Source organism: Chrysochloris asiatica, unplaced genomic scaffold (assembly GCF_000296735.1).
Source record: "Chrysochloris asiatica unplaced genomic scaffold, ChrAsi1.0 scaffold00047, whole genome shotgun sequence".
NCBI lineage: Eukaryota > Metazoa > Chordata > Mammalia > Afrosoricida > Chrysochloridae > Chrysochloris > Chrysochloris asiatica.
The window spans coordinates 13,624,619-13,642,541 of record NW_006408565.1 but is presented as its reverse complement, the minus strand read 5'-3'; the positions used below and the strand labels follow the sequence as shown (position 1 = coordinate 13,642,541).

Sequence of the window (17,923 nt, the reverse complement as noted above, 5' to 3'; positions counted from 1 at the left end):
GTTAAAAAAAGGACAAAAAATCCACATGTATAAAAATAGTGAGACTGATAAAGCAGATGGACACAAATCAGAGTATTTGAGAACTCTGGAGTTCCTTGTACTTTTCTTAGAACTTTTCTGTTGGAAATTATATCAGAACTTAACCCAAAAATAAAAGGATGAAACAGGAAATGAAGATAAAACATTCTAAGTTTTTTTTTTTTTTTTTTTTTTTTAAGTGAAGGATTATTTCCTGTGCTGAGGGGGAAGGAACTTGAAATACACAGTCTCACCAAAAATATTCTGAAATTTCAAGACTGAGCTACTCAGAGCTCCCCAACTCTCTAAGCTCCTAAAACTTAGGCACAGTATTTTCCTCACCTTTTAATAGATTGGTTGTGGGGGGATAAAAACATTAGTATCCTCAAGAGGTAAGACATAACAACAACCCATTTTTACTGATGCTGAAAGTTAAATTGGGTGGATTATACGAGGAGACTTCAAAAAGTTCGTGGAAAAATAGAATTAAAAGATAAAATAATTTTTTTAACAAACCTTTTGAAGCCCCCTTGTGTCATTTCCCAGACTAAACCTTTCCATGGCATACTGATATTGACTCGTTTTGATGTTAGAACTCTGTGACCCTACTTGTAAAACAAATTGCCTATGTTTACCTTTCTAACTTATCTTGCGCCACCTCCCATCATACAGGTTCCCCTGTAACCACACAGGATCACATGATTTTTGTGCATGCTGATCTTTTTGTCTTTCTACCTTTGGTGCTGTAGAATAAGCACTCGACCGCAAGGTCGGTGGTTCTAACTCACCAGCCATCCCTTGGAAACTATATATAGGGCTACTATGAGTTAACCAACTTGACTGCACTTAAAAACAACAGTAACCTTTGTTCATGTACTGTTAGCTTTGCCTGGAATGCACCCCACTCTCATCCTGCTGAAACTCTATAGTCTTACATTTCCTCACACTCTCCTTTGGGAAGCTCTCTACTCCCCAGCAGAAATAACTTTTCCTTTGTGCTGCCATATCAGTGGTATAAACACAATGCTGTGTACTTTCATTCAGCAATATTAATAATATCCTTATTAAACACATACTAGAAACTGTGCCAGGGGCCATGAATTCAAAGACACCCTGGTAGCTAGAAGTGATTTCTAAACATATAAATATGTAATAGAAGAATGAACAACCTAGTCCTGAAGAAAAGATTACAATGGAAATCATTTTCCTCCAGCAGATCACCCTTTTAGATTGGCGCTTCCAGGCACAATCATCTAATGAATAAATTTTTGCTTTTTTTAAATGTAGCACTTAGGGACACTCAAAAGCTAAAAATGTAAGTCTAGAATTTAGGAGAGAGAGAATCTAGTCTGGATATTTAAATTTGGAACTAGCCTCATGATTTAGTAAATTCCATTGTGTATAAACTGAAAAGACTGAGGGGCAGATCAGAATCTCTTAGGGGTGTGATATCTTTTCCAAACCTACCCATCCGTTTCATTCTGGAAGATTTTCTGCTGTACTTCCTCCTCAACTTCAGTGACATTCTCCCAGTTTAGGAATCATTCATTGTGTGTAGTGAGAGTTAGTATCGTTACACATAGGAGGAGCTCTGGTCGCATAGTGGGTTAAGTGCTGCACTGCTAAACGAAAGGTTGGTGATTTGAATCCACCAGCTTCTCCAAAGGAGAAAGATGAGGCATTCTGTTTCTGTAAAGATTCACAGCCTCAGAAACTATATGGAGTCGTTTTACTCTGTTCTATAGGGTCTCTAAGGTGTAAGGGGAGGGTCAGAGAAAAAGAGGAAGATCCCCAGCGAGATGGATTGGCCAAGTGGCAGCATCGATGGACTCAAGCATGGCAACAGTAGTGAGGTTGGCCCAGGATCAGGCAGTGTTTCGTTCTGCTGTGCATAAGGTCGCTGTGAGTTGATACCAACTCGGTACCTAACAACAATAACAGGCTCTCTATGAGTTGAAATCAACTCAGTGGCAGTGGGTTATTGATACACAGTGTTGTACATGGGAGCCACAGGGAAGCAGGGAAAAGATAAAATCATCCACGAAGAGTAAGATGATGGAAATGAAACCTCAAAGAGACTAAATTGTAAAGGGTAAGTTGGGGAAAGAGGAACCAGTGAACAAGACAGAAAGGTAGAAGTAGTGAGGAAGGAGGGCCAGGAAAGACCACGACACAAAAGAAGAGCCAGAGAAAGAGGGACTAAGAAGGAGCAGTGGGGGCAGTAAGGTGGTGGCTACAGAGATAGATTGAGACCTGAAATTAGATTCCAAACCTAGGAAACTGCTGTGTCTGTAATGAGGGCAGTGTCTGCGAAACAGTTCTGGCCGAAGCTAACGGATCCGAATGCTAACACGACTGGAGCTGAGGAAGTGAACAACTTAAATAATTATGTTTCAAGGAAGTAGAAAAGGTGAGGAGGAGGCAGCGATAGATTGAGGAAGAAGAGAATCCAAATGGAAGGGTTTCTGTGTTAAGATGGAGTTGAATCTTATATATATGTTGTCTGAGGGAAAGGAGAAACTGAAAATATAGGAGATGAGTGGTGCAAGATCCCTTAGGAGAGAGGAGTGGTTGTTGAGGAGGAATTCCTGCTTGAGGGTAAGAACCATATCTTACTCCTTTAGAATCCCTGAATACCTAGCTTGCAGCAGACTTTCAGAAAATGTTGATGAAAAACAAGTAAAGATTTCACTTTTTAGAATTAGCCTTTTTTGATTTGTTGCTGTTAAGTGCCGTCAAGTCGATTCCGATTCATAACCACCTTGTATAGAGTTTCCAAGGAGCAATTGGTGGGTTTGAACTGCTGACTTTGTGGTTCCCAGTCCAGTGTTTATCCTACAGTGCCACACCAGGATCCAGAGAATCGAATAATTACTATGTGTTTTTTATTAGCTGTTTTTTAAGAGAGCTACACATACATCACCACAGTTGGCTTAGTCCTTCTAACATCTGGTGGGGGTGGTAGTGGTAGTGTGCCATTGAGTTGGTTCTGACTCATAGCAACCGAGTATTGGAGTTCCAAGGCTATAAATCTTTACAGGAGCAGAAAATCGCGTCTGTCTCCTGAGGAGCGACTGGCAGATTTGAACTGTTGACTTTGCATTTAGCAGTCCAACACATAATCCATATGCTAATGTAATATAATAATGGCTGGCTGGAGAATGTATTCACTATTTTTATTCTATAGCTGCCATCCTATAATGTACTATATATATAAGTGATACATTTGTAGTATTGTGTTTAGAATAAAAGGGAAATTCACCAATTATGTCATATTGAGGTAATCATGATCACTTAATTTTTCTGGGCCTGTGAGCATGTGGTAAATTTCCTTTCAGCATCTTGAAATGTGTTACATTGAAAACATTCTTGGTGGGTGTGGTGTGCAGTTCATTGGAGAAGATAGACATGCACACAAAGAGCCCACAGAGGACAAACTCTGTTCCTCTCCTTAAGAGGGGCACTGCCAGCTCCGTGCCTTCTAGTCAGTTTCACCTACTGCAAATATTTCTGATATTAGCAAACACTGACTTGGTGTCAAACTTTTGGTTCTGTGTAACTTGATTCTTTGAGGATATATTTTAAATGAGCAAATTGCTTAAGAAAGGTAAAGTCAGCTCATCCCATATTTCAAGGGTGCAGATGGTGAGTGAGTCATGTGGGTTTTATCCTGCTCTGCCAGTTTCAGTGTTGTATACCCTACAACCCAAAACAAATATGTGAAGGCAGTTCTGGTTCACATTTGCTTCCTACTACTAGTAAACGAGTATACATATTGATATTGTCTCATTTTGTGTTAGCCATTTTGTCCCGGTTTCACTGCAAAACTTTTTGCCTTTTTAAAAAAGTATACTGCCAGTGAATTGTATTACATGAAATTTATTAAGCTAATCAAATTAGTACATGTAAAATTCACTTACGAGAACTGTAAGGAGTTGACTTAAATGCTGATTTGTCTTTCTTGAATAAAATTGCTTCATTTGATGAATTGCTGTCTTGAGCACTTGATTGATTGGAACCTTATTTGGCCATCAAAGCCTTATCCCTGTATTCTGTTTTGTTTTAACAGTAGGAGCCTGGCAGACATCCTAGAACTCTAAAAACGGAAAGACCTGCTTTTAGGAGATAATGCTAAGGGACAGTATGAAATCCTGGAATGATAGCCAGTCAGATCTCTGTAGCAGTGACCAAGAAGAGGAAGAAGAGATGATTTTTGGTGAAAATGAAGATGATTTGGAAGAGATGATGGATTTGAGTGACCTGCCTACCTCACTTTTTGCATGCAGTGTCCATGAAGCAGTATTTGAGGTGCAAGAGCAGAAGGTAGGCCTGTGTTCCTACCCTTCCTGTCATTTGGTAGCATGGTGAATGTCTACAGATTCAGGAAAGGCTCAGAGCAGCTAGTACCCATAGACGGTCTGTTTCTGGTTCATAACAAGTACAGAAAGTCCATGCCAACCGTTAGGCATTGCTGCAATTCCTTTTTGTAATGCTTCATGTTTTATAAACACATCTCTGCAGCATTTTAAAAAACTAGTTGTTTCCCACAAATGTTTTGAGAAGTGCTGGTGTGTAAGTAACTCTGAATCAAGTCTTACTAAATTCCATGCATTTATTTATTTTTGGAATCTGTATTTAACAAGAAGTTAGTGATTTTTAGCCTGCCTTCCTTTTTTTTTTGGGGGGGTGTTTAATACCTAGTCTATTTTATATATCTTTTTTCTTCTATACATTTTCTTTTCTTTTTTTTAAAGTTTTTATTGTGAATTGAGTGAAAGTTTACAGGGCATATCATCAATTTTACATTCAACAAATCATACACCTTGTTTCATTACAATGATTAGAATCCCCTAATGCACCAGACTGCAAAACCATTTGAACTGCAAGGTCAATGGTTCAAGCTTACCAGCTGCTCCTTGGAAACCCTTTACAGGGTCACTATGGGTTAGAATCTAATTGATGGCACTTACCAACAACAACCAGCATGTACCATCAGTTAACAGTATTTCTCTCTATTCATTTTACCTCCTTTTTTTTTAAAAAAAAACACAACACTCAGGCATATATAATAATTTACATCACCAAAGGGCACATTCTGCAAGTCTGCCTCCTGGCTACCATCTCTCAGTCCCTCTCTTCCCAAGAAGCTAGAGTCCTCAGCTCTTCTCTTTCTCCATGTCCCCATCTCTGCCTCCATCTCTGGTGTCACTGCTTCTCTGGATAAGGTCCTGCATTCTGCTTGTGCTCTTCTCCCTTGATAGTCCTAGGGTTCTCTTTTTCTGGATTATAAGATTAACTACTCCCCCGTTTTTGTTACAGAACTTTTTACAATTGTGATATTTGCAATTAGTCATGATAACAATTACTCACTGTTGAATCATAAGATCTTATGCCCCGTTTCCTTTCACCAGACCCATCTAGTCAAGATGAAAACTATTCAGTGGGGACTCTTATCTTCCCTCACACACTCTTAAGCTAAATTCCCTCTTGAAAGCTTGTAAGCCAGTCACTTCAAGCCTTTATCACCCTCTCATTTTAGGTAGCCAATGTCTAAGTTGCCTGTCCCTATCTACTCTTTGTACAGAGGGGATAGCATAGATACTTGATGTGAATACTCTTTCCCTCTCTGTTGGTATTTAGAGTTACTACCTCCATGAGTGTAGGTCAAGTTCACCAAATCGTGGCAATTTACACTCATTTCCTTTATAAAAAAAAAAATTTTTTTTTTTTTTTTTATCTTTCTCTAGTCAAGTGGTGATTATCAAGCCATTGAGGCTAGGTCAAATGGGCACTACATGCAACTTTGGGTGTTCTTGTGCGACTCCCCTCACTTCATATCCACTGGATGCTTCACTCTCAGCTCTAGCCTTCTGTGGCTATGTCCTTGTCCATGGGCTCAGGTGTCCCCAGGTCTCACCACACTTTGGATCAACCAGCCCTTCCTCTTCTTTCTCACATCTTCAAGTCAACAGGAGTCTATGGACCTTGGTGGAACTCAGCCCATGTCTTCATTGCTGCCTTTCCTCCTCTTCCACTCACCAGTAGACCAGTGTGGTCTTCAGCAAGCTTACATGTCTGCTCATGTGTTCCCTTTGAGTTTCAGTTTTAGTGGGGGGTTTGTCCTGAGGGAACTTGATTGCAGGCCTTGATGGCTTCCTGGCAAACAATGTGCTTATGCTTTTTTATTAAAAGACATTTTTATTGAGAATTATGTGATAAAATTTACATTGGAGAACATTAGCTTTAAATTCATCCTGTCGTATATAATTTCATTGCCATGGTTACAGTCCCCTCCATGCATCATCAAACAACCAAAGGGTATACCCCACAAGCCTGCTGCTTGGTCATCAGCATACAGCCCCTCTCCTTCTCTGGGTTTAAAGTCCCCAGCCGCTCCATTTCTCCATGTCATCGTCTCTGCCTCTGTCAGTGTTTCTGTGGGTAGGGTCCTGCACTCCGCTCTTCTCCCTTGATGATCCCAGGGACCTCTGCTCCTGGACTACAAAGTCAACCACTCCCTTTTTGCTACAAAACATCTACCTTTACATTTCCAACCCTCACAGTTAGTCCTGATAGCAATTATTCACTAGTATATCACAAGAGACCTATCTGCATTTCCTTTCATCAGCCCCACCCAGACAGATTGGATACTACTCAGTGGAGAGACTATTCTACCTTCCTCCATGCCCTTTGGATCTAGGCTTCCTCTTGAAAGCCAGTCACTTCTTGCCTAACTTGCTTATTCTTGTAGTAACCTGTCGTACTGCCATTTTGTTTTGGGCTTTTTTCCTGAAGATCTTTCTTTGAAGATATATCTTCTGTCTCTCTACTGGCTTCCTTTTTAAAAACCAAAACCTCAAATCAAACCCATTGTCACCAAGTCGCTTCCAGCTCATTGCCTAAGTATACAGGGTTTCCTAGGCTAAATCTTTACGGGAGCACACAGTCTCGTTCTCCTGCAGAACAAATGGTGGGTTTGAACTGCCAGCCTTATAGTTAGCATTCCAACACCTAGTACTTGGAAATAAATTTACAAAAGGAAGAATTTTTATTTTACTTTTTTTATTAAGAATGAAATAGTCTAAACTTTTATCTTGAGATAACTGCATATAACGTGTTAGGACTATTTATGATTTGATTGATTGTAACAAAATTGTTAACATTTCTTATATTACTTTATACAGCTTGACTAGGGCAAAGTGATTGAGTATATTTTTTAAAGGTTTTTCTTTCATTAATTTATTATTGACCTGGAAAGAGTTTTGTGTGTTTTTTCCATTATGACATTACAAAAGCCTAGGACTTAGTTCTACAAAAGTGAAATCTTTCTGCCATTGGTTATTTATTTTATGTGTTCTGGGGTTTTCTCAAAATACTGTCATGGGACCATTCATTTTCTATCTGTGTGCTGGAAGTGTTTTCCTTCCAGTAAGGAGGGTTCTTGAAGCAGAACCCAATACAGTTTGACTGAGTACATACTTGAGTGTCTACATTGTGATGTGTAAGACACTGTGCCAGTTGCTTCAGGGACTAGAGAATTAATTAAACAGCTTCTGCCTCAGATTGTTTGAGTCTAATCATGGGGATGATAAGTTATTGCGATACAGGATGGAATGTTCGTCCACTAGAAGGATGCTCGGGCAGCAAGCCTGCCTGGAAGTGATGGGGGAAGGGTGAGGTGGTGCCTGGGGGAGAGAGTACAGTTTTTTACCTTTTGAGCATGTTTTACAAATGCTTTTTCTTTTCCAAGTTCAGTTATAAATTAGAAATTCTAAAGTCATCCTTCCTAGTTTTCTCATAATTTTAAGAGCTCGGAATATTCCTACTATAATTAATCCTATAATTAATCCTATTGTATGTTACTATAAGAAGCTATATGTACTACTGGTTTATTTTCCAGTTATACTCTTAAGAATTCTCTGAGAGACTACATAATCCTATCTCAACTTCTTCTTTTTAACTGTAACATAGAACATTTTTTAACCAATTTCTTGTAGGTTTTAATTTTTAAAGCCATTTGAGGGTTGTATCAGACCTATTTTACATTGGAAATTATCTCAGGAAATTTTAGTAACAGTTCAGTGGACTTGTAGGTTATATTATATACAATTCTTAATCATAATTTCATGTAGTAGCCTTAGCAATATTGAAACTTAAAAATATAAAATATGGTATATTTCATAAAATTTTTATGTGGCTATTCAAGTGTTTATAAAATATTAGCAGAATCAAAATATTTTCTTTATATTAATCTATTCTCACTTATTTTGTTTTAATTTTTCATGGAATAACTCATTGATGGATGTCATCCACGAAAGTGCAAAAAAAAAAAAAAAAAGGCTTATGTTCAGCCCACTGGTGCAACACTGTAAGATTAGCACTGAACTGCTAATCACAAGGTTGGTGGTTAAAACCTACTAAACACTCCTCAGAAACTATACAGGGTCGCCATGGGTTGGAACCAACACAATGGCACTTAACAACAACAGCAATTCTGATTGCACGAACAATTGCAGTTAAACACTGTTTTAAAAAACTTTTTGATTTTTTTTCTCCCTAACTCCTAACTTTAAAAGGTTTTAATTGTTGGAGCAAGGTTTTACATTCTTCTGAATAGCAGATAAAATCTCACAGGTGCCATTTTCATGTAAAGCTGAATGAATCTTCATTTTCAATTGCTGGATCTCAGTTCAGGGTTTTCATCAAAAAGTGGACGGGGTAGGAAGGCGACTAAAGGGAACTATAGCCCAGTAAAGCGAGGGGAAGCTGATCTGCCAGCAGCATTCTCTTTCTGCAGCAGCACGATTATGAGGTCTTCAGTACATGCCCCGCTCAGCAGTGTTGCTGTTACCATCGAGTCGATTCTGACCCATAGCGACCCTGTATAGGGTTTCCAAGGAGCAGCTGGTAAGCTTGAACCACTGACCCAATGTTGTTGTTGTTAAGTGCCATCGAGTCGGTACTGACCCATAGCGACCTTATGCACAGCAGAACGAAACACTGCCTGATTCTGGTTGCGCCTCTCAAATCTAGATCCATCCCAGTAAGATTGCATTTACTTGTCTGTTGTTTTTAATCCCTGCGTTTCCTTTCTCAAAACAAGGAAAACTAAGGCTTGCTTCTGATTTAAACATGTGAAATGTTTTAATGACAATGTAAGTTTTAATATCATTAAGAAATAGGACTGTTTTTGCTGTGTGCTTTGCATAGGTCTGTCTGAGGGGATGTGGTAAATGTTAATTTAATTTACATAAAATTGGTTATAAATAAATGCAGTATGGCTTTTGGTCTACAGTCTGTTTGGAAAGTACTGCTCGTTGTATAGAAGATTACAGTTTCTGCTTGCCACAGGACGTACAATTTGAGTTATATGATGATGCTTGGAGTATATTGAGACATATTTATTTGCTCTCAGGATTCTGCTTTCTGATCAGTGACACCCAGTACCTGATAGAACTTCCAGTGCAGTATAACACCTGTTAGATATTTATTGAATTAATGGATTGATCGAGTATTTGTTCAGGATTGATAATGTAGTGCTGTGGTCAAACAGACCAATGAACTGAGTGAGGTAAAGTACTATGCTTGGAGATTTCCTCTGAAGTTATGATTCCAGGTACATTGGTTTTTGGTTTTTATAATCTTGGTCCTCTGGTAGTGTAGTGGTTATGAGTTGGGCTGCAAACCTCAAGGTCAGCAATTCAAAACTACCAGGTGTTCCACAGAGAAGGATGAGGCGTCCTGCTTCCATAAAGATTTACAGCCTTGGAAACCCTATACAGGGTTGCTATGTTACGAGTCAGAACTGACTCCACAGCACACAACTGTTTATAGGTGTTTTTATCAAGCGTTTGGGTCTATAACTTTAGCTTTTAAAGAACAGAGAACATTAGTTAAGAAAAGCAAATGGTATTTGGAAGTTGTTGGAATGAGCTGATCCTCTAGTTTTCAAACTCAATTGTTGAATGGTTCTGACACATCTTCAGTCCAGAAGAGGTAAAATCCCTTGAGGAAAATGTTTTGTTTTAAACATTAGAATTGAAAAGAAGGGGGATTTGAAGGAAGAATGTTTCCAGTATAGTGGGCTATTTTTAACAGTGCCTGGAACAGAATGGTGGTGGTGGTGGTTATGTGCCGTGGAGTTGGTTCTGACTCATAAGAGACCCTGTATAGGATTTCTAAGGCTGTAAATCTTTACTGGAGCAGAAAGTTTCTTCTTTCTCCTGTGGAATGGCTGGTAGTTTCGAACTGCTGACTGTGAGATTAGTAGCCCGACTTGTAACCACTATGCTACCAGAACAGAATAGACGTCAGTAAATGTTGATTTTTCGTTCTGACCAACAGTAAGTACAATTTAGCACCAAAACAAAGAAACCCCATTGTTGTCAAGTCCACTCCAATCCATTGCAACCCTACATAGGACTATATAGAGTAGAGTTTCCGAGAATGTAAATCTTTATAGGAACAGTCTCTTTTTCTCCTGCTGAGCAGGTAGTAGGTTTGAACCACCAACTGTGTGTTTACATCCCAGTGCTTAGCCCATAGTAGCACCAGGGCTCATTAGTTAGCTTCAAGGCTTAAACGCTAAAGAAACAATTTTAGAGCTGGAAAAAAATCTAGTCAGGTCCCTGTGCTTTCAACTGTAGGCTCCAAGTTACTGAGTATTCTATAGAGCTTGTTGTAGAACCCATTTTTCTTGAGTTTGGCATTCTTTATAAGATGGCACATATATAATCTTGCATGTATAAATATATTTAGACACTTCTTTTGCCCTACTTTACATCCTCTTGGCTCACCTTTTCACTCCAGCTGTTGTTGTAGCAGCCAGCTGTGAGCAGATCTACCTTGACAGCAGCCAACTTTACCTGCACTGTGTAGGGCTTGCATTCCAGCCCAGCGCTGCTCTGCTGCTGAAGTTGCTCAGCCATCACATATGGGCCTGTGAGGGAGTTAACATTAAACAGGGCATCCCTTAGCGGGTGAGAGGGTCAAGTCAGCACATGAGCCCTTCCCCTCCCTTTCCTTCCTGCCTCTCAGCCAAGCCGTGCTCTCCATTTTTCAGAGGACTCCTAGCAGGAGGGCACCCCAGATGCCCACAGTGGTGACCAGCTTGGTAACACAACCTGAAAGGAAGACTGGCTTTCTCCCCTTCTCTGTTCCATTATTGTCTCCACTCTTGTCTATGGAAGAACCACTTTCCAAAAGAAACTCCGTGTGTGTGTGTGTGTGTGTGTGTGTGTGTGTTTGCACATGAATGCACATGCACCTTTGCATTGACCCCTGCTTATTCAAGAAGCCCAGATAAGACACAGGTAAACAATGCCCAAATTTTACAATTAAAAGGGCACAAAGGCTAAAGACAAAACTAAAGAACATCCATGTGCCTACCCCAATGTAAGAACTGAAGCTACACTGGTACTTACCTCTGGTGGAGGACCGCTTGCTTTCCCCGAAGCTGTCGTAGACCTTAGTTTTTGTAAGATACATACAATAAAAGCATCACCACAATACAAGCTTGCCCTAAAAATTTCTAAGCACTTTGTCTCAATTTCTGTACTGAACCTTGTTATTGTGGACTGTTGGCAAAGTTCACGGACTAGCACCAGGCCTTCACCATGTGGTTGTTTTTAGGCGTCATCAAGTTGGTTGTTCCCTCCTGATAATATGTCTGAAGTATGAGTAGATTAAGTCTCGTCATCCTGACTTCTAAGGAGCATTCCGGCTGCACTTCTTTCAACACAGCTTTGTTCATTCTTCTGGCAGTCCATGTTACTTTTAATATTTTTCACCAACACCATAACTCAAATGCATCGGTTCTTCTACAGTCTTCCTTATTCATTGTCCAACTTTCACATGCATATGAATCTATTGAAAATACCATGGTTTGGGTCAGGCACACCATAGTCTTCAAACTGACAGTTTTGCTCTTGAACACTTTTAAAAGAGGTCTTTTGCAGCAGATTTGCCTAATGTAATATGTCGTTTGATTTCTTGGCTGCTGTTTCCATGAGTGTTGATAGTGGATCCAAGTAAAATGAAGTCTTTGACATCAATCTTTTCTCCATTTATCAGGATGTTATTTATTGGTCCAGTGGTGCGGATTTTTGTTTTCTGTTCACTGAGGTGCAACCCATACAGAAGACCATACCATACTGTCCATAACTCTTGTTGTTTAGTGCTATTAACTTGGTTCTGACTCATAGCAATCCTGTATAGAGTCTTCGAGAAATAACTGGTGGGTTTGAACCGCCGACCTTGTGGTTACCAATCCAGTACTTAATCCTGCCTTGCTACACCAGGACTCCATGTAACACTTAGAAATTTTTAAATATATTAAAAGAGATTTAAATTTTTTAAAAAGACTACCTTCTGTCACCTAAAATCCGATTTGTAGTCTCTACTGAGAATACTGTGTCTGAAAATTAGGAGTTAAAAAGGCTTTTAGGGCACTCAGTTATGACGCCTTATTACTGCTGAATAAAGTTGGTCGTTAGGTTATTAGAGGTAAGTGGCTTACAGACTGTCTCCCCATTCAAACTTGAGTCACATATTTGGTAAACATTATGCCAGCTACTTTCACAGTTCTAGAGAAGTGGTAATAAACAAGATGAAGTTCCTATTGCTTGGGGACAGAAAGAAAGTAAATATGCAAACAAGTGAGTTAAGATTTCAGGTAGTAACAAGAACCATGAAGGAAATCAAACAGTGAGTGGGAATAGAGAGTAGATTGATGGATGAGAATTTTAACTAGGGTGGTCAGTCAGGGGGGAAGTGTTGTGTGAAGAAGTGCTGTTTGAGGTGAGACCTGAGCAATAAGAAAGAACCAGTATAATATTTTGTAATCCTTGACTACCTTATTACCTAATTGAAATTTTTCCTAAAGTAACATTCAAATAAATTTTTCTCGTGTGTGTATTTATTATATGTGTGCGTATACATGTGAGGGTAAGTTAAAAAATCATTGCTACTGGGATTCCAGTTCATACATGAAAACAATACAGGCTTAGACCTACCTGCTCTCAGTGGACAGCTGCAGATGAGGTCTCTCAGTAATGCAATTGTCTTTGTCTCGTTAGGGTGCCTGCCTTCCAAAAATTAAAAATTAAAAAGCAGTAGCTTTTGAGGAGATCTGCTGGTCCAGAGAAATTCCAAGTAGAGAAGTCAGCTCAAAGGGTTATAGCAACTATTTTTTGACTCCAAAGGGTTCATATTGATAGATTGTCTCTCATAAAGGATGATCACAAGGACATATTATGAAGGACTTTTAAGAAAATTGAAACAGTATTAGTGAGAAAAAGGTCAGGAAAATTTTTTTTTTAATCATGACAAAAAACCTGTTTATTCTTCAAGTGTAGCAAGGGCTGTTGTGTGACAATTTTGTTGGGAAACTATACAACATCCGCCATACAGCCCTGATCTTGCCCCTTCAGACTACTTTTTGTTCCTCAAACTCAAAGAACATTTAAAATTGAAAATGATTTGAGGTCTCTCGAGGATGGAAAAACTGCCATTTTGATGAGTGTCAATCCAAGAGTGCAGAATTCTTTGGGGGAAGAGGTAAATGGAAACCTAGATGTGTAGACCTAGATGCAGGATATGGGCCATTCATAATACTCTTCATTGTTACTGTATTGGCAACATCGTCTCTGATTGGGCTGTCTATTGTTACTATATTGGTGACATTATCTCTAAGTAGGCCATCCATTGGAGCATCTATTGCAGGCTGGCTCACACTCCCTCCTGCTACTAGGGAGAAGGGTATACAGACAAGAAGCCCCTGACTCCAGTAAAAGCTGGTGACTAGATACTGAATTCAAACTGAACCTGGGCTTTCCATGCTATGAGGACAGGGTGCCTGTTTCTGGGGAAAGTCACATGGTTCACAAGGGAAGAACTCACCTTGTGAACTCAGTGGTTTTTCTCACCTATATTGTCTTGGAGTGGGAATCCTGATGTGCCGCTGTGTGTTAATGCGCCAGACTGCAAAGCCGTTCACCAACTGCTTCTCAGAAACCCTATACAGGGTCGCTATGGGTCAGAACTGACTCGATGGCACTTCACAACAACAACACAACAATGTCTTGGGGTACAGTCTTGGTGTGGCACTGTAGGATAAGCACTGGCTTGCTAACCACAAGGTCAGTGGTTCAAACTCACTAGCTGCTCCTTGGAAACCCTATACAGGATCACTATGAGTCAGAACTGACTCGACCGGACTTAACAACAACATCTGAGAGCAAAACTGTATGTTTGAAAACATCTGCCTGGATGAGTTTGCAAACCTGAAGTACTTGGTGTATTGTTTTTATTTTTAACTGAGTGATAGTTTCCATGGGAAAACATCTATTTTACACTCATAGTTTCGTTGTAATGATTACAATCTCCTCTGTGCATCGTCATTCAATACTATTGGCTTCTATTGCTACTAGGATATTCCCTCCATTTTTTTGGTGTGGAGTTTTTTGGTTTGTTTTGGGGATGGGGGTAGGGGAAGTACACAAAAATCAGGAACATGTAATAATTTAAACATTGGTGTATTGTTTTGAGGTTTGGAGTTATTGTTCAAGATACAGAATTCTCTTCTTTCTACCATTTGCTCTCTTCCCATGTGCCATCTGCTCTTTCCTCCATGGTGCGTTGGAATCTAGTCTTCTATCTTCTCTACTCTTTTCAATAAACAGCCAAACAACCTTTAGGCTAAAAAGAAAGAAAAGCCAGTATAGGGACTATCTAGAGCTGGGATCTCTAAGTCCTCATTTGTGGTTTTAAAGATTTATACCTTTTTGATAGATGTTCTCTAGAAAAGTCAAAAGTCTTGTTTTTTATGGATTGATGGGGTTTGAGGAGTCTCCTTTATGGTGTACAGTACCTGGTAATGTGAAAATTGAGAGTGTGTATGTGGAGAGACTCCAGAGACACCCTGCCTGCTGCCTAGCCAGCAATGCTTAACTGTTAATGCTGGAATGTAGCAGGAGCTCTGCTTGCAGATCTCACCCTCCTCCCATGTTGCATCCTGGCAAACTGTTTTCTAAGGGCTTTTCAGGCATTGGCCACCAGACTGCTTGAAAATGGCTTCTACATTCTTCTGTTCAGGCATAATCGTAGATCTTTTCTAATTTAGCCTTAGAAAAAAGGAAAAAAAATGTGTAACTAAACTTATTATTAACAAAAAGTCCTGGTGGGACGCTGCAGGATAAGCACTGGACTGCTAACCTCAAGGTCAAACCCTCCAGTTGCTCCTCAGTTACTATGAGTCAGAAATAACTGGACGGCACTGAACAACAACATTACCAACAACTAGGGACATGTTGTCCTAACTAAAGATGGTCAGAGCTTTGAATCGATTCCAATGCATGTGTGTCAGCTCCACTGTGTCAGAGTAGAACTGTGCCCCGTAGGGTTTTCAGTGGCTTGTTTATGAAAGTAGATCACCACGTCTTAATTTCAGGGTGCTCCAGGGTAGACTTGAACCTCTAACCTTCTGGTTAGTAACTGAACACATTAACCATTTGTACCACCCAGGGACAGAGTTCTGGTTACATGAATATGTGTGGGGGCTTTAAAAATAGAATCAAATAAGAATGGAATCTTTTCACAGACTTTGTGAAGCTTCCTCGTATGTGTCAGAACTCACCACTTAAGATCTGTGCTCTTCAATGTAGGTGAGTTTTGCTAAAAAAAGAAAAAATATTTAAGGAAAAACGAGAAGGGACAGTATGCGTGGTTATAGCAGCTAACAGCAAAGTTGGGGTAGTACATGGACCCTCACCAGCGCCAAACAGTCTAGGGTCAGAACTCTGCTTTGTGAGTGTCAGCCACTAACCTGGCTGTGAGCCCAGTAAGGCTGACACAACTGGTGTTAACCAGCACCCAGGCCTTATATACTGGTCAATTGTTTACCATCACAAACGACTTCTCAGTTTGACATGGTTTTTATGCATGGTGTAGGAAATGGCATGGTATAGAGAATCAACTCAACAACAATAGGAATATTACAGAGCTGAGGGGAAAAGTCATGGTGGTGGTTATGTGCCATGCAGTCGGGTCTGACTCATAGCGACCCTGTATAGGGTTTCCAAGGCTGTAAATCTTTACCGCAGCAGAAAACCTCATCTTTTTCCCATGGAACAGCTGGTAGTTTCGAACTGCTGACCTTAAGGTTTCGCAGCCTGATTCATAACCACTACGCTACCCGAGTTCCTTGGAAAAGATTATAGTCCTTAAAAAATGTATGTTTTTTAATAAAGCCAAGTCTATAAACACATTAACCATTAAAACATAAAACCAATAGTGAATAGATAATAGTCCATATTCTTGAACTTCAATTCAGTTTTATGTTTCTTTCTGGTGTGGCCAGGTATTAAAAGCAATGTAATAGTGGGTTTAGAAGGTTTTAATAGTTTGTACATGTACTATTCCCTTCTAGCACGTCTGAATTTAGGCCTTAGAACTTTTACAGGTGCTCAAATGAGCACAGTAAAAAAACTTTTAGTTACCGTGAAAGGCTTGTTTGTGGTCTGAGAAGTCCGTTTCTCTGAGTCTTCGTTAGCAGTGGCATAGAGGAGAAGAGAACCCAGGGAACGCTGCCCCGAAACAGGCAGAAGTAGAGGTCTTATATTGGGTGCCTCTGTTTCAGGCCCTGAGAGATGGAAGTTCCTATTTCAGATTACAGAAGGAAGGACACAGAATGTTAAAGCATCACTTGTCTTAGGATGCCCTAGACCATTTTGCTGCTGAATGGAGTGAAGCATCACTTCACCTCAACAGTGAAACTGTCTTTCTTCCTTACCTCCTCCTAGGTGCCTGGGTGGAATAAATGCTGCATTATAGTCAACCCTTATATCATTAGAGAATTCTAAAATGTATGATAGCGAATGATTTCTAAAACAATTATACAGAGAAAACCAGTAATTTGACTTTTGAAAGCGTTGTGAATGACTCCTGGGCTTGTCCTTAATGCCTGTCACAGTCATTTCAGCTCATGTTCATAGATTATGTCCTTTACCTCCTGTGTGCAGTCTTCTAATTCCCTCTTCTGCTAATGCCAGCTTGTTGGGGGCAGCCTCAGGTAAGCACAGGCTGGTTGATATATGTGGATTCATTTAAGATCAGAGCTACCAGCCAAGGGCTCCTGCCTCCTTCTTCAAGGAGGAAATAGCCAGTTTCCAACAGTATCCCCACAGCTAGAAGTCACACATTTCAGAAGCCACATTTGTGCTATATCAAGGGAAAAACTGAGTGTGAAAAAGAGGGAAAGAAATAACATAAAACCTAGAAAAAGATTTCTAGTCAATTATTTATTGTTTGACTTGAACTACACGGTTGGTGGTTCAAGCTCACCAGCTGCTCCTTGAAAACCTATTCATGGTTGCTGTGGATCAGAACCAACTTGACGGCACTTAACATTTTTATGTAACTGAATCAGTTCATAGGTGTTGGGATTTAGAGGGAAGTGTCATCTGTGTGTGACATTGTTACAGTGAACTACAGAAAAAATTGTTTTGAAAAGAAATAGGAAGAAGCATATGATTATCAAGTACCTGTTCAGTTTGTAAACTAGTTTTTGTTATACAATACATTGTTACCATGATGAATTAATTGTTGTGAGATGGAATCCCCACTGAATAGTTTTTATCTTGTCTAGACAGGTCTTGTGAAAGGAGATGGGGATAATAAGATTCTTATGATTCAATAGTGAACAATTATTATCATGACTAATTGCGATTGTCAAAACTGTAGAACTTTTTTGTAACATGAAGGGGGGAGTAGTTAATCTTATAGCCCAGGAACAGAGGACCCTAGAGCCATCAAGGGAGAAGAGCACGAGCAGAATGTGGGACCCTATCCAGAGAAGCAGCAACACCAGAGATAGAGGCAGAGATAATGACATGGAGAGAGAGAGCAG

At 39.8% G+C, this 17,923-nt stretch overlaps 1 protein-coding gene across 1 annotated transcript in view; it reads left to right on the top strand.

The window, feature by feature from the left end:
• The first annotated feature begins 4,084 nt into the window (after window positions 1-4,084).
• Window positions 4,085-17,923, top strand: part of RCAN3 (RCAN family member 3) — a 33,154-nt gene continuing 19,315 nt past the window's right edge. Inside the window, 1 exon segment of the mRNA XM_006862291.1 lies at window positions 4,085-4,341. Within this exon segment, the coding sequence (XP_006862353.1) occupies window positions 4,147-4,341 (195 nt within the window). The 5' untranslated portion in view covers window positions 4,085-4,146.